Source organism: Rattus rattus, chromosome 14 (assembly GCF_011064425.1).
Source record: "Rattus rattus isolate New Zealand chromosome 14, Rrattus_CSIRO_v1, whole genome shotgun sequence".
Classification (NCBI taxonomy): domain Eukaryota; kingdom Metazoa; phylum Chordata; class Mammalia; order Rodentia; family Muridae; genus Rattus; species Rattus rattus.
The window spans coordinates 48669161-48692634 of NC_046167.1; the positions used below are offsets into that span (position 1 = coordinate 48669161).

Consider the following 23474-nt stretch of genomic DNA (forward strand, 5'->3'; position numbering starts at 1 on the left):
TGAGCACGCGAACACACACACACACACACACACACACACGAAGTTAATAGGTCAGAACGCTTCTCCATAAATCCCCACGTACTGAGAGAGCTAGGGAGAATTGATTTTCAAAGCCTTAAACTGTCATCCCGATTTCTCAGGGTATATTTTACATGATCCACCACCCCACCCCACCTCTGCCGCTGCCTCAGCTTTTCCCTGTCATAGCAGGATAGGTCATGTTCCTGGACCCCTTGCTTGGCTAAGCTTATCAGTGCTCCATCTCCTCTGAAATCATTCTCCCTCAACTAAGTCTTGGCTCTCCAGTAATTTCAAATCTTGCTTTCTACTTCCTTGTTCTATTTCACCAAGAAACAAAGCAGCTCACACTGGAACAAAACTAAAACTAAAACACCTTTCCTCTACACGATTCTATTTCTTAGTGTGTCATTCCAATTCTTTGAATACTGAGGGATACCCAAAGCTAGATTGTAGGGGCTTTAGCGATGTGCCCGGAAACCACCTCTAGCCCGTTATTAACCTCTACCCAAGCCCAGCGCCCTTCAATCCAGTTTAGATCCAATTGTACATAACATCAAAGCACGCCCTTCCATGCAGGGCTGCCAATGCCAGACCCCTTCAACGCAGAATTCTGGATCTGCCAATACTATTTCTCAATCGCTGAAATTGGGCTTCTTGATATCCCTGTCTCCCTTTAGCAACCTTTAGCCCTACAGTCCTCCTACCACATCCATTACTCCCCACAGCCTCCCAGACTCCAACAAAGGTCTGGCCATGAACATATCTTAAGAATACAGAAAAATAAATGAGGTCAAGCCAGTGTTGAGAAATTACAACACTAGACAAAGGAACGCCTTTACAGCATCCACAGAAGCAGATAGGATGCTGACCCTGGCGGGTGTGGGTCTGGGTCAACAGATCCCTTTTGCCATAAGCTACTAACTCAGCACTGGGAGAAAGGGCAGTTAAGATACTGGGCTCTGGTCCACCCTGCTTGGAGTGTGTTCTTGAGGAAGACATTGAACCTGTTTTTGAGTCAGTTTCTCATTTACAAAACATGTAAATCACAGTACATATCTGATGGGGCGCCGATGAGATGGCGACTATGAATGTTATCAAACAGAACAGTGCTTGGCATTATAATAAAGCAGAGGGAGAGAGAGAGAGAGAGAGAGAGAGAGAGAGAGAGAGAGAGAGAGAGAGAGAGAGAACATAGTTTTCTTATTTTTCTTTAAAGCTAGGCACCTGTGATTTGAAAAAATAAAGAATCAAGTTCCTAAAAATGTAACAGGCTTCCAAGGTTTTTATTTTTAATGCATTGGAAAGTTCGAGGGCAACCTAAGCATGAGCTTTGGGCTGCCATATCAAATAATCTGTTCTTCAACCTCTTTTGCACTCTGCTACAGTGTCTGAGTTCAAGAACCTTACAATTAAGCTTCAGATGATGGTTTTGAGGGAACATCTACAAATTCCTAGAGCAGAAAGACTCATGATTCCTCTGGTCTATTCAGGTGGCTATAACAAAGAAACACAGGCTGAGTAACTTATAAATAAGCCTGGTTCACTGTTCTCAAGAGCAAGGCACTGGATGACTCCGTGTCTGACGAAAGCCTGTTTCTCACAGGTAAAGGCATCGACGTGTGCTTACAAGGCACAGGGGACAGGAGGAGAGTCAGGCTGCAGCCCAGTTCTCTAAAGGCAGAATCACATTCACCAGGACTGTCCCCAGGGCCTTTTGAAACTCCTTTTTAATCATGCACTAGCTTCAAAGCCAAGATTGAGTTTTTTGGGAATGGTCTAAAGACCATTGATAAACATTATTTTTACTTAACTCTGGAAACAATGTTGGTAATCAAAGCTATAATACTTCTGAATTTATCTTCTGAAGGATATCAAGAAAACACACATTTGGAAAATCACACCTTTTCAAAATAATAAAGCAGATCTTGTTCTAAAACGAATATCTTAAATTAGAATATTTTAAATAATAGTCTAGAACGAATTTTGAGACACACGATATAGTTTGTGCCTATTCATGTCTATAAATAATATGTCTAGAACTACACAAATATAACCTCTTATATAAGGGATGAACTTGTCTTTTCACTGGCCCTATGCCTCAAGCAAAGGACAGGAAGCTGAGGCAAGAGTTCAATGGGACAGGGCTCACCCATCATGTCCAGGACCCTGAATTTGATTTCCAGCATTGTAAAAATCAGAAACAAGATTTTAGTCCAGATATCTATGTAAGCTAACACCAAACCATCGTGAACTCTGAGCCTAGGGGGCCTTTAAGCATTCTTAGTTCACAGTGAAGAGACAAATATTTTGTTAACAAACAATTCAATGTAGTAGTATGGTGACACATAAATTAAACAAGGAATATGTATCAATTTCCAGAAAATTGGATCAAATAAAACATTAAGTTTGAGGCCTGTGGAGCTTAATCTTCTTTGTTAATCGTGTGTGTGTGTGTGTGTGTGTGTGTGTGTGTGTGTGTGTGTGTGTGTGTGTGTGTGTGTGTGTGTGTGTGTGTGTGCATGCTCTCACAGTGGATTTTAGGACCTATAATGGTTTTGCTGAGGTGTGATGACCCTTGGGCTAGGGTCCCAGCCTGAGTGAAAAGAGAAAGCTCGCTGAGCACCAGTCTTCCTCACTCTCTTTCTTGAGACAGACATCATGTGACCAGCTCTTCAAGGCTCGCTTCCTTGACTGCCAGGAAAGGCTGTTGTACTGTATGCTGCCTCTTCCAATGTGAGGCAGAATAAGTCCTTCTGTAAGTTGCTTCTGTCAGGATGGTTTTCACGGCAACAACAAAGAAAGGAACATTTAGAACCTAGACCCAATGTCTGGAGTGTCAGCAAATGAGCTCCAGCAAGTCATGACAAGAAAGATTTAATATTAATTTCTGAACTACAGTAAATCTCCTAAAGGGGACTAGCAGATGCAATGTAATAACTGACATCTTAAATGTTCTACATATGTCCAGGGTCAAAGGCTGGATCCTCAGCTAGCGATGGTTATTGTGCAGAGCTGAAACCTTAGGAGGTGGAGCCCAAAGGAGAAAGTTAGGTAGGGGCATGATCTAGGGATATTGAGACCTCAACCCCATATTCCTCCAGTCACCAAAAATCTGAGCAGCTTTCTCTGCCACTCAAGTGGCCACATCAACTGACTGGCTTCAACTAGGTCAAGCATCATTGAAGGAAACCTGGGAAGCAGTGAGTAAAATCAGTTTTCCTCCTCAAGTCAAATCCTCCCACATATTTTGTCACGTGATTCTGAAGTGTCTACCACAGGTCCTACCTACACAGCCCCCAACCAGGAGTCTCAGGCAAGGGCCAGGACAACATAAGCATGCTAGCCTGGTCCTGCTTACCAAGAGAGAAAGCACTCTCGAGCAATTCTATCTACTACCAGGACCTATTTTTTTGATGCTGCTAAATGAGTTTACAGATGAGTTTTCTGTCGTGGGTGATAACCATGTCTTCTTCACTAAGAAAGGTAGAACAGGAACTCATGCATGCATATAGCTGAGAAAAAACCTGAACTTGGATTGGAAAAAGCATCCAGTCAGTTTTGTGTTACCACTTACTGAAGTTCCACAGTTCAGAACACAGGCAACAAGCTTTTGTACGTATTCAAAGTATCTGTAATATTTTTCCTATAAGAGATTAAATATTCTTTCATATCACGCTACCCTCATTCCAGATTATCTGAAGTATCACCCACTGCTTTAAATATATGAATATATTAGAACCAGATATATTTTGTTACTTAATGTAGAAGTAAAGAAGCTATGTCAAGAAAATATTCTTTGTTTTGATAATAATATTTTCCTTTAATCCTAAAAATTTTATGCCACAGGTTTAAAAATAATTAAAGAGAGGAGAGTTCAGACATTCACACAATTGACTAATTCCTTTCAGTCACCTGAAATTTCTGGTCTACAGCCTGAGGGTAGGTGGTCATCACTACACTTAAAGAAGGAAAACGGCTAAGAACCATGATGGTGGCTTTCTTCTACTTTTCCTGTGTAGTGATATCTCTGAAGGTAAGCTAAGCGCGGGCTTTTACCCATCTGTGTGCCATAGAACTTGTTAGAAAGCATGAGCCCCAGCAGCCACTGTTCATCCAGAGTTGGTGCTTCAAGGTTCAGATGAGAAGACTGTCACTTGGTGAACAGGACCTGCTCAGAACCATAGCTACAGGGCAAGAGGTCATGGCAGGACCTCACAGCCTGCCTAGCTAGCAACGGGATCTAGTAAATGCCTGCTGATGAATTGAAATACTCCCCTGGGATATTTCTGCTGGGATCTCTGCACAAATGAACAAACTTCGGGAGACACAGAAAGAGCTGCTGGTGTGGTTTGGTCCACCCCCACACTGTGTACTTGTACATGCAACAACGGGGGTTTCACGCACTGCCCCGACCTACATGAATATATAGCAACAAAGCGGCAGACCGAGGTGAATTTACCGCCTCGTAGGCATGTTCAAAACAAATGTGGGGAAACCAGTTGGGCATTTGAAATGTGTCTAGACACAAGGTGGGAGTCCAATGGGAAAAGAGACAGCAGCTATGGCACCAAGAACAAAGCTTTCCCCTCCTCAGCACCACGCCACTGGGCATTCACGTAGTCCATTTTCCATTTCGGAGCATTCAGAACACCACAGGACAAAATCCAGGAGGATTACTTCTGTGGGTGAAGTCACTACTAACGTGATGGTGTCAGTGATAGTCACGGCTCTAGAATCCGACCTGAGGCATCCTGAGATACTGCACTTTGTTATACTAGATGTAGCCTAGAAAACTCAGTGATGGGAGAAGTCTAAGGCTGCTTGTGTTCTAGCGAAGAGACGCAGTGCCTTCCAATCATAACCAAAGCGACCAGAGGTGAACGCCCTGGGGACCTTCCCTGTGCTGCCCTAACACTAGTCAAGCACTTCAGCCAGTTCTAAACACTACTTCCCCATGCAACAGTCCTTGGACATTCTTCCTCTTTTACTATTTCAACCATTCTTCCGTGTGCAGCTCAGTGGCATGCAGGGCACTCATGAGCCACACTGCCTTTACTGGTCTCTCATGATGAAGCTTGCCTGAAAGAGAATCTTAGCTATGGGTGAAGCAAAAGCCGCGCCAGCTTCTACAAATATAGTCCAGCTTTACAACAATCAAAGAAGACACCGTTTAGTAGCTGTTAACTCTTTTGCATGTATATCATACTTTAATTTGTAACTTGTTTCTAAGGCCAAAGATCACTTGGCTAATTTAAATAAGCAGCTGCCCTCCTTTATTAAAATGACTATTGCAACGGTAAGCAGTTTAGAGTTGCCAGTCACGTGACCGCCATTAAGGATGGCTAGCATCACTCGCAAGCAAGATCAGATTGATGATTTATTTTAATATATTGCAGTCAACCGAGAGCATGAATGACATCACCTCCATCCACTGCTGAGAGGACACGCTGAACAGATGAAGTGCTGTTTAAAGTCAATGTCGCCCTGACTTGGGGACAGAAGGATTAATGAGAAAATGAGAATCTGCCACATGGTGCTGCTGGGCTGCTCACTGTGGTGTCAGTGCATGCAAAGCCCCAGGGCCCCACCTGGTACCCTAACTGTGCACTTATGTTTCATTACACCTTGGCCATTACTGTGCATGCTGATTGTGAGTATCAATCCCTCTCACTGCCGCACACCTCTGCAGTCCCATGGCACTCAACTGTGAAAACTCCCGCGCTCCATGCTGCTAACACCACAGAGAGTAAATTATTTGTCACTCGACGGGGTGCCAATTCGGCTTCATGAGGATGACATCATGCCCATTTTACCAATAACAATGGCACTAACAAGAACTTGTAATCAACAAACCTCAGGCCTCCCCTAGCCCTGGCAGGTGCAACTCTCTTTATGCTAAAAATAAGCCAACATTCGCTTCAGCTCAAAACTATTTCTTTTATCACAATGCTAAGCAGAAGTTGGCTTCCATAAGGCCGTGCAGCTGCTGCCGCCGAGGCCGCTTCTGCAGATGCCTGCATTAATTGTATCAAGGACATACTGAACTAAGTGCTTATTCAGCACAATGGCTATTGGGGAGCAGCTGGAGGCACGAGACAAACTGTCTTGAAGGGAATGTCCCAGCCCAGTGTGTAAATTACAATGATGAAGTACAAAGAGTCTAAGTTTAAGGGTCTAATATAACTGCAGAGTGGGGCAAAAATTGAGTGTTATCAGTGGAGTCCAGATACAATAAATAAGGAAGAGAGACTTGCAGATTTCACCACCGTTGCAGTTACTGCTGTGGGAGATATTGAGACCCATTTCCACACAGGAGGAAGGGGAACTCCTCGCTGAAAAGTATCAGTGATGCTGACACCGAGCCTCTTGCATGTGCAACTCAGAATACAATCCCCGTTTATGGGGCAATGTGAATGTGCCCATTTACATTAATAAGTGGCAAAATCAAAACAGCCTCCTTTACTACACGTAAGCAATACTTGGCTAAAAGTTAAAGAGCCTGGCTAGTTTTCTTCGTAAGCATCACTGTCTGCTGTTCGGGCATCTTCTCCTCTTACATTAGTGAATCTCGGGAATTAGGTGATTAAACACCATTCCAGGTGACAGGTAATTACGGACCTTCTGATCATAGACGTTTAGATAGGGAATGGAGAAAATATACCTGCCAACACCCATGGAGCGTCCTGAGTAGCTCTGCTACTATGGACAGAACACAAGCAGAAACAACAGGCCAGGGTCAGATCATGAAGTCATGGCTTCTCTCTCGGTCTCTACCAGGGTCTCTGCCAGAGTCTCTACAATCACGTCTATCGTCTCTAGAAAAGTGGAAGGAGGATGGCCATGCCCCAGCCTTAGTGGGGAAACTGGCCGGAAAGCACACAGTGGAACCAATCACAAGATCCCTGTGACTTGACCCTCCAGATAAACCTCCGTGCAAAGCTACTCCAATGTAGATTCAAGCCTTGGGAAATTAAAGTTGCTTTTTATTGAGGAATAAAGAAATAGTTAAAAATGAGAATAGTGAGACATGAATGTCAATTATCTACATAGTACAAGTACAATTCGTTTTTAATCTCAGCTAAATTCTAAGTGGGGTAGTGCATTAAAGAAGTAGATACCCTGCTGGGGACACGGAAAAGCATCCTCAGACATGATTGACCGCACCTGTACTCAGCCTGGAAACCAAGCCATCACTGCCCCAGGCACCATTTGCATGTCACGACAGAACTTCCCAGCCATACTGTCGTCAGAGCAAAATGCTGTCACTGTCATATACAAACCACCATATAATATGCATTTCCATACAACACCAACTAACTTCATATACAAGCCCAGATGATGTGTGTATGAGGCAACTTTATCCTAATAGGCACAACTCGCCCTAGTAACTCGGCCTCATAGGCTAGAAAGTATTAACTAATATCTATATGAATACTTGAAGAATTAAAACCAATTCAAACATGAAAGAAAACAATTTGTTGAATAAAGCAAAAGGCAAGGCCACTCTCATGTCCAAGTAGGTCTTTCTGATGTCTGTCCTGTGAAACCGGTCTTTGCGGGCACTTGGTATCTGACAGCTCTCTCAGCCCTGCGGCCTTATCCAGCATGTTTAGTTCTAATAGGTTTCCCTTGCAGACAGCTGCCTAAGATGCTAGCGTCTTCTTTCTTCCTTGGGCCTTTCGTAAATATTTGAAGCAACTACTCGTTAGCCGGAGCACATCTATTCAGTCCTGTTGTACGGCTGTGAACTGGAACTGGCTTCCCTTTATTTTGCTATCTACTGGCCACACTAGAAAACCCCTGCTGTTTGGATTCAATCTGTCAAGGTTCAAATTATCCTCCAACTGAGAGCTAATCAAGGGCGTCTGACCTGGTTTGCAAATAAACTAGGAACAAAAGTGGGTTTATTTTTTTCTTTCTAGGGAGCCTTAGTTCTCACAAACTGAAGCAAAATACCAGCGCACCACAAACGCAATTGCCTAAAATCAGAAACAGGCACAACTACCTCGGAAGATGGACGGACGGGGTTACCAGGCGCTTCAGAGGCCTGCTTTCAAGCTGTAAATCCATTTTTATAGAAATTGCTTTGCAAATACATCTCAAATTAAAAGTCACAGTTCATTTAATGCATGTCTGCAGCATGCAGAGAATGCAGACTTGAAGCACTGAGGCTACCCCAACGAGGATGCTGGAGAGTTCAAGTATTTGCATGGACTCCAAGCTTCAAGTTGCTGGGCACACGTGCCAGAATTAAGCTTTCAGCACCTTTAACGTCTTTACTGTACCACCATACATACACTCCCTCACTATGAAATATGAAATAGTTTCCTTGTATTTTTTCCCTGTTGCCTCTGCTGCTGCTATTGCAGACAGGTCTCACTATACACCTCACCCTGGCACTCACTCTGGAATATTACTAATATATCCCGATACATGAAGGTCCCAGAGACAGAAATTACACCCTGGGTCTGAAGCTCAGAGTTCTCTTATTAGGTATGCCATATTAGAAAGCAGCCTAGGACAGCAAAGCTGAAGACACGGAAGAAGCTTGAGGACATCACCCAGAACACTGTGACTGCAATTCTATCAAGGCTTTTCCTTAAACTGCAGCAATGCATCTGCAGTCCAGCATCTAAATACAGCACTTCCCCAAGCGGCACCAGAGACAAGGCACCCTGGCCCCTGGTGAAGAGCTCTGCATTTTAAACTCTTCCTCCAGCCTCAAGCAGGGACAGTTGCACCAGTGGCCAGAAGTCACTAAGCTAACGGAAGGATAGGATGAGAGGCCAGAGAGAGGTAAAAGTACAAAGATTACCTGGTACCCAATTCACGATCAACATAAAGAGTGACAAAGCAGCACAGCATGACAGCTACAGGCAAAAGCACACAGCAGTCATCAAAACAGTCATCACAATGCAAAATGGGAAAAAAAAAAAAAAACAAAGATGTACACAGATTTGACCTGGCTTATGAAATAAGGCTCTGTTTATTTCAGTTAGCGGTTTTGTGAAGATTTTAAAGGTTGATTTTATTATTTTTGATTCTGCATACACATGTAAGTCTGTGTTTGGTGTATTTGTGTGAACGCTGGTTCGCGTGGAGCTGGAATCACAGGTGGTTCCCCATAGCCTGACACGGTGGTGGGATCAAACTCTGGTCTTCTGCAAGAGTGGTACTCACTCCAAATTGCTGCACACTCTCTCCAGCCCAGGTCAGTAGATTTCACTCCTGGAATCCATGTTTAAGAAAACTCACCAGTACTGTGATTGAACATATGATATCAGGAATTAGATGATGCCCATTAAAGAAAGATCTGGTTTTACCCAGAATATATTCTGCCAAGCTTCCATTTAGTTTTTCCTTTGTCTATAGCATCCTGGGTAATACACCAACTATTCTGGAATGCGATGATTTAATATTCTAATATTTTGCTGAAAAAAAAAAACCACCCTGTTTCATAACTTTATAGCAATTCCTAATTAGAAATTAGTCATTGTTGGTTCTCATGTTCCGGCATTCATCAGAGAAAGTACAAAATATTAATAGCATTATCTTCATATCACAAACCCTCTACTTAGGAGTATTGGACAAATGTTCTTAAATAGACTAATGGTAGAAACAATAAAGAATAACACCCACACTGACCTCAGCTAATGTGCCATTAAAAAAAAAAATCACGATTCTCTTGGATTTATTCAAAGTAAGCTATTTTAAAGGTCATCAATTTAAGTCAAGAAACATGCAATAAAATGCAAAATGTTAGGCAACCTAAAAAAAATAACACAGGTTTTCAAAATTAACACAGAGAGCTATTTTTCACATGACTAAAATATTTATGAATTTACAAAAAGCATACATTATTTGAAAAATCAAGTTCCAAATGCTGGATGCATTGAAATATTGAACTAATCATGTTAAAGAAGCTATTTAAAAATCTTTATTCAATTTATTTTCCACGTAACATTGAGCCAAGCTCCTCCCATTGCCCCCCTCTTTTTTACATAAACTAATTACATAGTGAATTACATCTGAAAGTCACTGCAATCATAACTAAAGGTCAGACCATCGAGTGTAAGTTATTTCAAGTCTAAAAAATAAAGCTCAGATGTTACTACAGTGAACAAATATAGATATAAAAATGAAAATGAATTCACTTGGTAGAGTTTCTATCAACATCATTTTTCCCCAAAGAAAACTAATTTCTTTTGAAATAATTTTCTTCAACAATTCCTATGTAAAAGATTGTCTTTTTCTAAATATTCTCTAGCTTGCTGCTCTATGTCATGTGACATAGACAGATATATACTAATATTCACATGAGCCCAGTCTGTGTTGTCCTCCCAAGTGACCTCATATCTGTCTGTGAACAATCCGTCCTTCATTACCAATCAAGGCTACTAGGGTGGCAATTCCTTCCCACTGGAGGATCCAGACATGTGTGAGGTTTCTTCTGAGAACATTCCCTACCCCTGGCTGCTAAGGCTTCCTTCCTATCTAATTATGAGAACCATCACAGCACACAATGTGCACTCATTCAAAACACATTTACTGAACATTAATTGAAACATGGGGAGAAGTGAGCCCCAGGCAGTCCTTACTGCCAAGGTGGTCAAGTGGAAGGCATAAGTAGACTGCTCTAAGGCTAGCAAGGTCTATCACCACAGAGAAACAAAGCATTCTCTACGGCTGGGGCCACACTCTGCTGCTAAAAAAATAGCTACTGAACCAAATTATGAAGGGCCATGCAAAGCACTTCACTCTCTAGGACCTTTCTACCCACTGTGAGCCCAGACACCTTGAATCGGGATGACCTGGGAGTTTAACAATGCAGACTCCCAGGCCCTACCCAACGAACCAGTATAGCATTCCCAAGTCAGCAAAATACCCAGGCAATGCACAGATACTCTGCAACATGGAAAATACGCTTGAAATCCAGTACTTCTTCTGAAAAGGTTACCCAGGCATGGACATGTGAGGCCAGGCATGAGTAGGTACACACAGAGCATTAAGAACATGGTTTAAAGAGCACAGCACAACTCTCAGGCCCCACTGGTTTTCTCAGGTCCTTTCTCCTTGTTTTGAGTTTAGTCAGATAAACCAAATTATGTCTTCCACTCCGTAAGAATGTAGTAAGACTAGGGTTATGGCTGTAAGAATTGCTGTCCTATCACCAGGAACCATGACGTGCAGAAACATCCCAAACTCACACAACCATCGGTTCTGAGCTTGCTGTACACGGCTGCGTAAGCCACTGTGCTTACTGATAACAGCAGGATTAGATTACTGTACAGCACTTTTTTGTTTTGGTGAAGAATGGGACAGGTGCAATTGTGCGTCTGCGGTTGTTGGCTCAGGGATTTTAAGAAATCCATTTTTCCTCTTTCCTCCTCAGTTTTCCCATCTGGAAGCTAAAAGCAAAGCCTACCTAGCAGACATGCTGTGTAGAAGTTGCCAGTGCAGGGCTCTGTGTGTGGGACTTGGAAGATGCTTGCTACGTGGCTCCTTCCCGTTCCAAGGGATCAAAACGGAGGGTGAGAGAGAGGAAGGTCCTGGGCCAACAAGCCACTGCCAATGCAGGCTGCATTTCTTACAACTTTCACCCTATACTGCCGCACTGCTTCCTCTAAAGAACATACGATTTATATTTAGTATCCTGTTACTTCATTCATTGTTCTCTTGCGGTTAAGCTAGTGTGAACGCCTGTTGAATCCACCACTGAATTCTAAGAATTTGGCATGACAAATGCTATATACTGGTCCCACAATCAATGTTTGCTGGAGGAACATGAGTAAGATGATATCATATATACATTAACAGGGTTTTATGGCACTTTTCTTCCTGCAGTGTGCTGCTTTCTTTTTGGAGTGATCAGTTTCAGAAAGGAAAACAGGATTCTCCAATCTCCAAAAGGGAGAACAAAGAACCACCTTGCAAGGCAGTAATAATTAAGTCTTAGCCTTTTTATTGAGATTATAACAGAAGTACAAAATTTCTGTCCCTTTCCTCCCTCCAAGACCTCCTGTATTTTGAAGATCTCCTTCAAAATCATGACCCCATTTTCATTACTTATAATTGCATGCATATACACATGACAAGGTTTCTGTAAGAATCCCATACTGATCTGAAACCTGTCATCCTCCAATTCATCCTCCTGAATGAAGGGACTACATGCAAGCCACCTAATTTGGCATCTCCCCAAGTAGTCATACAAAAGCCACCGAGATCCCTGTCATAGAAAAGAAATGAGAGGCAGGAGCACAGTGGCCGGCAAAGTGCTACAGCACAGCCATCAGGAGCTGAGTTCGGATCCCCAGCACAAACGAAATATAAAAACTGTGCAGGGCTGTGTGGACCTACAACCCAGGACCAGGGAGATGGGGATGAGAAATCAGTGGAACTCATTGTCCACAGCCTAGACTAATCAGTGAGCGCCAAGGTCAACGGGAGATCCATGACAAGAACTAGGTAGAAGATAACCTCTGGACTCTTAGTAGACTTGTATTAATTGCTTTTCTGTTGCTATATAATAAGACACCATGTCTAAGACAACTTATAGAAGTAAAAGTTTCTTTCGTCCATCATGGTGAGCAGGAGCAGGAAGCTGAGAAATCACATTTTCAACTGCAAACAAAGCAGAGAGAGAACCGGAAGTGGGGCCAGGTTATTAGTTCTCAAAGCTCACCTGTAGTGCTGCACTCTCCAGTGTGCAGACACCCGCACACCAAAAAAAGGGAGGGGGTGAGAGAAGTGCTAGGTTCAGTGAGTGACGGGAGGACAGGGTGGGGCCAGTGAGAGTGGTGAATGTCGCTGTGAGCAGAGGATGCAGCGCTGTGAGCAGAGGATGCAGCGGAGGCTATGGGGCCTGGAAGGGGCCAAGTGCAAGCTGCACTCCAGCACAAGCTTCACAGCTCACTCTGCCGCAGAGCACTCCCCTTGGCCCCTCCTAAGAAGTCACCGCTTTTATCTTCCTGCTCACCATCTTCCTTTCCCTAAGCTACTATTCTCAACCGTGTTCTCTTCTACCGCATAAATGAATCACGTTAAATGTTTTCCAACAAACATGAATCACGTTAGATGTTTTCTAGTAAAGATGTAGATTTCTACAATATAAAAATTTAAATCTTCTTAAGTTTATTCTTCCAAAAAATACACACAAAATTACAAGTACTAACACATTACTTCAGTATTTATGTAAACAGAAGGTTTGTGCTGGTTTGAATGAAAATGTCCCCCCTAGGCTCAGGTATTTATACACTTGCTCCCCAGCTGGTGGCGCTGTTTGGGGAGGTAGCACTGACTTGTTGGAGGAAGTGCAGCACTGGAAGGGAGTTTTGAGAATTGATAACCTGGCCCCACTTCCGGTTTTCTCTCTCTCCTTTGTATGCAATTGAAGATATGATTTCTCAGCTTCCTGCTCCTGCTCACCATGATGGACGGAAGAAAATCTTACTTCTATAAGTTGCCTTAGATGTGCTGTCTTATTATAGCAACAGAAAAGCAATTAATACAAATCTAATTAGTTCATTAGCATCGATTAACAGATTATTTCCAGAATAAAAGGCATGTTTGTTTTATAAAACATGTTTAAGGAAGTTAAAGGTCCCTTGATTCTCCTAATTATAAGAAATTCTGCTTTCAAAGAATGAAGTCATTCTCATCAAAATACATGATAGTTAAGGAAAGAATTTTAGTAAAATTGAAAACTACACCCAGAAAATATTTAGGTGATTGATTCTCAAAATTATGGTGAGATATATATATATATCTCCTAACATATAGCTCCCTTAATCTATTCAGAGAGCTACTACAAAATATCTTGGAGTATGAACAGCATGTATTTATTACCCATAGCTCCAGAGGCAGGAATGCCAGAAACAAGGGACCATCAGGGGCCAGATTCACGCGCTGTTTCAAGGATGGCGCCTCTGGCTGCATTCTCACACGTGGAAGGGTGCAGGAAGCAAGAATCCTCACAGGGTGAAGAAAGCAATCTCCTCCAGATCTCACCTACAGCGGTAGTAAAACTGGGCTCACGTGCAAAGTGCCTCTCAATAAACCTCCTAATAGCGTCACTGAGGGATTTAATATAAACTGAGGAATCCTAGAAGTTGACAACCATTCAGACCCTAGGAAGCTCCTGGTGAACTATCAGAACATTTTGGGGGTAGATTTGTGGAATCTGTATTCTAAACGCTTCCTTAAAGAATGGATGCTGGTACATCCCTCATCTGCATCCAACACAAAGTTCAAACTGAAGCTCCAGCATCATTAAAAGGCACAGTCTTTAGGTGCAGGGAAGGCCTTGGAGATTCCTTTCCCTTCCCTTCCGTAATTAACTGCAGAGCACAGAGAACAAGTGCCACTGGAAACAGAGACTGGGCCCCTAGCAGACTTTCAGCAAATCCTGGACTGCCCATCTTCAGAACTATGAGTACTTAACTTTCTGTTCTTTGTAAACTACCAGCTCTGTGTCATTTTGCTGTTTATGAGACAGGATCTTACAATATAACCCTGGTCGGCTTGGAACTCACTGACAAGATCAGGCTCACAATAACCTACTGGACTCTACCTGTGGACTGTTGGAATTAAAGGTATGTCCCACTACTGCCTGCCATTTTGTTTTTGGGAAGGTGCCTTACTGTGTTATTCATACTAGTCTTAAACTCTAGAATTCAAACAATCCTCCTTTCACAGCAACCTGCACACCCAGGAACCCAGATATCTGGCACCACGTCCAAGTATTATATTGTAGAAGCACAAATAGAAGAATGCAGAAGTCTTCACATAAAAATGAAAGCAGATACACATACTTATTACATGAAAAAATGCAGGTAAGATTTTTGTAACCACACATAAATAGAAAATTTCACTCTTTCACTGAGTATTTTGATCAAATGTTAGCATTAGTTATAATACTTCCACAAAGTCTCCAGAGGTGGTCTACATTTCACCTTCATCTCTGTTATGGACGGTGACTTATTTGAGAAAAAATGCATAATACCAGGTTTATGACAAAGCTACTGGATCAAGAATTTGGCCAGATATTTGCATCAACAAATGGTCTAGAGATCAGATTCCTTCTGAGTTTAAAATTCACACTTACAGTTACACCTTAGCAATATTCAGTGTCCTTGACTAGAAACTCGACATATTAATAAGATCAGGCTAGCTTTATAGTTTTGAAGGTGCTAAATACACGGCCAGAGCAGAGGAGAAGAGCAGTCTCCATGCCCACTGGTTCAGTACTGGCACAAATGTCATGGGCATTTTTCTGCTTTTAATGAGACCTGCCCCAGAGGATGAAACCCATACTTGGCACTATGAGGGGAGCCAAGAAGATGTGGCAAGGCAGATCATGTGGCATAGCGGGGGAGGTCCTACTTCTATGATTCTGAAGGGGCATAGCATTAAATGACTCCTAATGACTTGTTACTATGCCTGCAGAGTAGTGCATTTCAAAACCCTCACTGGGGAAGCTACTCTTTGCAGTACATGGTGATTGATTTAAAGACTCACAACTGGTCGGGGGGAAGAGAGTAAGAGGCTACAGAGTGTTCAACCCTAAATGGAGAATCTATGTGAAATCCCCTCCTTCCAAGACAGCATCATTGCAGAAAAGAGATGGGAAGATGGTAAGAGCAGGAAGCAGTACAAGATTAGAACACAACATGGCAATTCCACATGGGAACTCACAGTGCATCTGACAGCATGCACAACAATGTGAGATCACGAGACAAATATCCCAGCATGGAAGGGAGAGGGGTATCTAATCCTACCCCTATCTATGAAACCATTGGCAATTTATAGATGCTGGGAGAGGAAGAACCCATTTTCTTTATGGGTATGGCCCGGGTTGGTTGAATACACTCCAGCATACAGCCCCACACTCAAAAAAAAAAAAAAAGATATATATATATATATATATATATATTTTGCATGAATTGTACCTACTGCTTTCTTGTTTGATTGTTGTTTTGTTGTTTGAGGACATGAAATCAGGTGGATAGGAAAGGGAGATTGGGTCTTGGAGAAGTTGAGGCAGTGGTAAACATGATCAAAATACATTGTATGACATCCTCAAGAACCAATATTATATATTTTAGAAGAACTAATTGTAAGAATGTAGGATAGGGGCAGAGCTCTGAGATGGATCTCCACTATTACCTACTCACCTACCTACACACACACACACACACACACACACACACACACGCATGCACACACATAAACATGTGCACACATGCACATACACACACACACACGCACATATACACACACATGCACATAATTATTTAATCACTCATTTCCTTAATCACTCAGTTCATTTAATCATCGACTTCTTTTTACTCAGCTACATCGTCACTGTTGGATTTCTAGCCTCTGGCTTTCACCCTGCTCTTGTTAACATTATCAGAAATGATACATTAAAGGGCGCGCATCTCCAAGTCAGCAACCTAAGCCAAACTTTGTTCCTATATCACGAGCAGTAAGAAATGTGTTAGAACTGACCAATGTGTTAGAGAGCAGGTGGAGGGCAACAAATAACAAGAGATACAGGAATTTATAACCTCTGCAGACAGCCAAGGTCCCACTAACAAACATTGTTTTTCATGCAGAAAATTGTGCTCACCATACGTGACATTGTGTAAGGGTGTTTACGGCAATTTAATATCCACGGGAGCAGGAGAAGAAATTTAATAAGTTTTCAAATGAAATGAACTGACAGCCAGTGTGAGAAACTGCAGACTCTGCAGAACGAGCACGAGCTGCTGGCACCATGGAGTAGTGCTTCTTCCCAGAAAACATCCCACGAAGGTCAGGTTCAGAAACCACCAGGTAACATTACCGCTTTCACAACTTCCCAGGGTGGTGAAATTTCCCAAAAACAACCTTCCACACTAACTTACAACTTTCAAAGTTCACCAAAACCACCCCAGAAACAGATCGGCCTCAATTCAAACTCTGAAACACACCCTTGGAGCACTTTTGTCCCAGTGTCACCCAGGGTAATTTGCAAAGTGCTGCTAAGAATGCACAATAACAAAGCAAGTGCATTTTATGTATTAGTCATTAACGCTGAGCTAAGTGCACACACCCAACTCATAAGAGAGTAGATGACTGTGACCTGGCAGCAAAGCAGTCTCCAGTTATTTCTCAGCTGAAAATCGGGGTAGCCGGTACCACTAAACATCTGGGTCATACAATCCAGTCTGTGTTCAATTAACTGCACTAGATGAACACCTGAAGACAAGTAGCATTTCCTGCTCATTTCCAAAACATAGACTTTCCTTGCCACGTTTTCCTTACAGGCCCCAAGAAGCACAAGGAATTACATGAGGCGGGATTATTTCTGTTAGCCACTCACCCAACAATTACTGAAGATGGCCAACCCATGCAAACTACCACATAAGCTTCAACCTAACGTCTTCTATAGAAGCTGCCCGGGACTAATCACAGCATATACTGAAAGCATCGCCTTTCTACAGCTCAAGTCTATTAGCGGAAATACAAACTGCTTCCAACACATGCTCAGGAGATATCTATTGAGTAAATAGTAGCCATATAGTTCCAATAGTGACTTTAACTCAGGGCGACATCATAGGCCTCTAGCACGACAAACACTCCAATATTATGAATGGTATTTTGGATCTTAAGGGTCAGCAGAGTGACCATGATTGATCACTGAGGACCAATGACCAGCAAGACCCTACACAGAGACCACTGATGAGTACGCTGACAAGCAAGGAATGTCCGTGTTAGGGGAGGGGAAGAGAGATGGAAGGGCTGACAAGGAGTGACACCACTATTGATACGTGGGTATGTTTTTAAACTCCACATGTGCTTATTTAAATTGTTAAAAGGTCAATGAACTCTTATAGCCTAAGACTTGCTTCATGGTTCTGTACACTTAACACTTCATCATTCCAAAACCAGATATCGTAATGCATGCCCTTAATGGCAGCATTTTGAAGGCAAAGGCAGCAGGTTCGGAAGTACAATGTTATTCTCACCTGCTAGCAAGTTGTAGGCCAGCTAGGGCTAGGTGAACGTCATTACTCCCACTCGGTACCCTCTTTCCTAAACAGAGAGGAGTGCCTTAAAACACAGTCCATGTGGCTTTAATCTTTTAATCCCTACACTTTGCAAAGTAAGTACTCCATAACTGTCAGCTGTGTCTTCGATCCTATCTGCATGATGACAAATGAGTCCTCTAGTCCTCAGGCCTACAAGCATGGAGAGGTCCCACGGTACACCGTGTGCCTGCCTTCCGACCTTCCTGAAACCATGAAGCTTACTCTTTCCCCACCTTTCTAGATTGTAAGGATTTCCAGGATAGTAAAATTATCTTCTCTCTTTCACAGGACGCACAGCTTTATGCAGCTTTCATTTTCATAGTCCATTACATATAATTATTTAATGTGTGGTGCTTAAATCCCTTTAGAGTTGACAACACATAGCAAGCACGCTTATGCAAGTGATCTATAAGGGACATTTACTTGATTATTTTATTTGAATATTGTGCAAATGAAAAGATAAGGGAATTAGACATTTAACTGCCATACAAATTAATAGGATGCCATTATTGGTCTCATTTTTATCTTATCAAAGCAAAATCATTCTACAGTAATCATCACTAGAGGTGATAGTCAAAGGGGGGCTTTATGTAAGCGCCACAATGGAGCAATTTGGATAATACAACAGAAAATCCAATATTGCTCCTAGCCTTAACTGCCCAGTATACAGCAGGAAGCAATGTCTGTCATCTCATTGTTTTGCACAATTAATATTAGCTCTTTGCCGGCCTGGAGCTCCAAATATGATTTTTAAAATTTCAGCACTAATATTGAAATCACTAGGCATCAAAAATTGTTTTTTTATTCTGAATACTCCATCCATAATTTACATTATATTCTGTAGCTGATTAATGTCACATCCCTTGCAAGGGCTTTTCAGATTTATGAGGGCAGAAAAAGGTGTGTGTGTGTGTGTGTGTGTGTGTGTGTGTGTGTGTGTGTGTGTGTGTGTGTGTGTGTGTGGTGAGAGAGGGGGCAGGGGAGCAACACACAAACGAGATCTAGAAAAGCACACGGTAGCTGTGCAAACGCCCCATCCATCATCCCCACATTTTGATTCAGAGACAGCAATGGAAGGTGCTGTTTCCACACCACTCACCCTGCACACACACAAAGGTTTGCTCCATTGAGAACACAACTGAAGCTGATTGATTAGCTGCTAGAGAAAAATCGATACAAATATCCTAGAAAACACCAGCCTGTGAATTCATTCTGGTTCCAACAAAGTCCTGGTCACTGCTCGACGTGTTCTTCTAGATATCTACAAATGCAGCTACACGGAACCCAGCAATCTCAGCCCAGGGACCACAGTTAATCCCTATGATTTCATTAAAGGAGAAAAAGTCCTGACTCAGCAACGAGAAGGAGGCAGGGAAGACAATTTCCCAACACACAAATGTAGATATTCCCCCACACTGAAAAACCCTGAGAAAGTAGAGAGTCAATGAGAAATGCCCAGAGGACTAAAGTGAGGAAAAATCAAGGAAAGCAGCCAGGAAACCAACTAAACACGTCCATGCTTTATGCATAAGAGAAATGAAGGCTTCTGTTTAGGAGCTATAATCCTGACTCGGACGCTGTCCATTCAAACGTTCACAGGCACAGCTTTGGAAGGCAAATGCAGGGACGGCAGATTCGACGCTTCAGGAGGCCATTTTATCCCTAACGATTTCCTGACCGGCTTGCATTCTCTTCTGAGTGCTGCTTGCCTTTCAATAGGCTTTAGTTGGCACATTCACTATACAGATAGGAGATAATTTTTTTATAAACAAAACATTTCAAGAATATGCTACTAAGGAAGAAATTACATAGTTATTGTATGTTCTATTACATGACAGGAACCTGGCTTCTAATCTTCGTCTATCCAAATTTAATCATCCATATTACTGGTACTCAGAAGCTAGTAAGCAAAATAAGAAAAGGAAAGAAAGAAAATGGCGCCGAGGCAGGGTGCAGCGGCTCGTGTGCTTCCAGCTCTCTGAAGGCAGAGGCAAGAAGACTGTTCAGGTTTGAGGCTGCCCTGGCAGTTCAGTGTCCCAAACGCAAAGATCTCTTCTTACAAAAACAGAAAAGGAAAAGGAAGAGGCAGGGAAAGGAAGAGGGGAGCGTTTTAAGGAAGGAAATGTACCTGTGCTAATAAAGTAATTTACTGGCAGCACACTTACACCCCCTCTGTAAGTAACTCTTCCCAGACAGAGACACGATGCTTACTCACAATGGGGCCAGCCTTCTAAAGAATGGTTTTGAATCAAAGGCACATGAATTCTTACAGAATAAAGAAAAGTTAAAAATAAGAAAAATGGAACATTTCTTCTATTATGTTACCTATAAAATTATCTTTTGAGATTTGATAATACAAACTTTAGAACTCATTATGACCCATAAAGTTTCAAGGTCCTTTGTAGATAATGGTACCCATTCAAGGTGTTTATGGTGTGAGCTTACAAACTGGAATTTCCTATCATCAGGACTGAAAGTGAGTATCGTGTTAACTAGCTCATCTATAGAGAATTTTCTCATATATTTTAAAGCAAAAGTAACCCCTGTGCTTGGATCCCAGTTATCTATGTCTGTTACAGATGCTACAATGTTCCTTGATCCATTTACAATCTGTTCACTGTACGAAACATTATCTACTTTCTTCCCCTTCACTCAGCCAATATCATGCATACACTGTCTAGAATTCTTACAATAGACAATGCTAAATTAGTAATGAAGACAAACTACAGCTTGGAGAGGCCAGACAACCAGGTCAGACCACCTGGAGTGGGCAACAGAGCACTGTTCCAAACCCAAAGTGCCTAGAGCAAGCCTCCTGCACACAGCGGCACACTGGGCCCCTTAGCAAGGTATGGTCTCAGTGCTTCAGCAACAACGCCACAGGTCAATCAAATGAGCCTGCAGTCGTCTGAGAACCAGGGAGGGTCTCACTACCAACTCTAAGGCACAGATAACAAGAAGACAAGCTTCAAGCTAACACTCAGTTCAAATGAAAATAACAGACAAATCACTAATGACAACAATGCCATGATCTTCTGGAACTTTCTAAGTGTTGCTGGCCTGTGATAAGCCCGGGTCAGTCATCATCATAAGCCTAACACTACACAGCTGACACTACCAACTATCCCAGAAGACACTGCATGCTGCTCAGAAGAGAAAGAAGACTGCTGAGGTGGAAGCACTTACAAGAGTTCCCAATTTATAAAATCCATGTTCTCTTTCTCCTCAGTCCTGTATGAGACATGGGTTGGTCCATACAAAGTCATGATGCAAGCCCATCAAAAGTATGGCTTAATTATGAAGTAATAAAGAATATTCTATACTTCCTAAAAGTTATTTTATATCTCTATAGTATTCAGTCTTCTCAAGTGAAATGAGGTAGGTTTGTTTGTCTATGCAATTTCATAATGTTGAAAAATATACTTCCTATACTTGTAGAAGCTGTCCCATAAATCAGTTATACTTAATCTCTCCATTGTCAGACGGATGTGAGGAAACATGAGGCCCAGTCAAATGTGCCAGCCAACAGGACCAGGTGCAGAGAATAGGTCGCTATCCAAACTCCTGCCCTTCTGAAAAAGGCTTTCAGGAATCACACTGAAGAAAAAGACAATCTTTCGGGACACAGAAAACCTAACAATAAAACGAGTGCTACCAAGAGCCAACAAGGACATCAGTGCTGCTGAATACGAACATGGCAAAGGAATAAGTTAAAATGAAATGGTCTATAAAAATGGTTTTATGGCAATAAATGACATAAAATGAATGTCATTCTCTATTACACGAAACATTCCAATTCATATCGATAAAAGCTTTAGATGGATCAAATAAAGGATTGTGTTTGAAAAACAAACATTGTGACACTTAGGGTTTAAGTGCTGAACACAGTTTTCCAAGTTACTTGCTAAGAGGAAAACGCATTGCCAGTAACTATTAACCCACAAGAAGAGGAGACAATAGGCAATCCACATGTTGGGTGTAAAAACATACCACTGTTATATACACAGAGTAAAACAAAGACAAAAGAGGAAGTTCACGGCTTAAGCAGTTATGTGTCAAAACAGCCGTGACTCATGTTAAAGATAAGCTATGCTGTTTGCTGAGGGCAGGAGCCAGTGATTCACGCAGCAGTAAGCAGTCCAGGCAGAATGTTTCTCTCAGGACCCCACCAAAACCACTCTTCCCCAGCCCCTCAGCATTCTGCATTTCCTTCACTCTGCAAAAACACCAAGACTTTCCCAACTGTGCAGATCTCTCTCTCTCTCTCTCTCTCTCTCTCTCTCTCTCTCCCCCTCCCTCCCTCCCCCCCCTCCCTCCCCTTGTTTTCCTTTTCCGTGATATCTAGACATGCGTGAAGCTCCAATGTGTTTTTACCTGAGTGGTTAAATAGAAAAATAGTGCAAGACCATAACCAATAGTAATACAGCTTGAGCAATTAAATCAGACACTATGCTCTGGTAGGTGAGCAGAAACACACACACACACACACACACACACACACACACACACACACACACACTTCCAACAGCTAAAGAAACTGGAACATTTAATGGGAAGTATTACTCAGGAGATGAATGACTTACTTATTAAGAACATGGACTTCATACATAATCATAGAAATTCTTACCTTGAAAGGACTGCTTGGCTCTCTCTACAAGTTCATCAATGGGATAGCTGGCCAGGTTTCCTCTGGCGTGTTTAGTTTTGCAGTAGGTACAAGCATTGAGACACCTGTTCAAATGGGAACAAGAAATAAGGCTCGAAAACTTAAAGACATGGCATACATAAACTGGCAGCAGAACAAACAGTGCAGTGACATTTTAGTAACATTTGCTAATTTATAAGAGATACAAAAATAATTATCTAAATGATTCATATCTACCGTCTATGAAGAACAGAGTTGGTAATCCTTGTGACTTTTAACTGTGAGAGAATGATCATAGAAAGCCACAGATTATCCTAAAACACACAACTCTGCAAGGAGCAAAGTTTGTAAGTGCTTTGTGATTAAACACATTTTTTTCAGGACCCAAGTTTATAAACTCCATGATTAATCAAATGAAATTCAAAACAGCAGTTGTTAAAAAAAAATTCTCATAAACCACCAAAAATGACTTTGGCCATCAAGTAACTAGAAAAGTCTTAGTGTTGCTCAGATGTAGCTTTTTATTGGGAATATTAAAGCATATTCATTGAATCTTTAGCTAAGGATTTAACATAAATAAATAGACAACTGCGGTCTCATAAAATTAGAAACTTTTAGAAAATTTCAGACTATTTTTATTCCACGAGGAAAATATTAAGATGCTCCTGTGACTTCCACGAGCTAGAAAAACAAACGGGATGGTAACAACACAAGCTGTGAGAAATGCAGAATCT

The 23474-nt window shown here is 42.0% G+C and overlaps 1 protein-coding gene across 1 annotated transcript in view; it reads right to left on the reverse strand.

Moving 5' to 3' along the window:
* The window catches only part of Cdkal1 (CDK5 regulatory subunit associated protein 1 like 1), a 267428-nt gene that overhangs the window by 167450 nt on the left and 76504 nt on the right, over positions 1–23474 (reverse strand). Inside the window, exon 5 of the mRNA XM_032884235.1 lies at positions 22723–22826. Coding sequence (XP_032740126.1) covers positions 22723–22826 — 104 coding nt within the window. The remainder of the gene's footprint in view (positions 1–22722; positions 22827–23474) is intronic.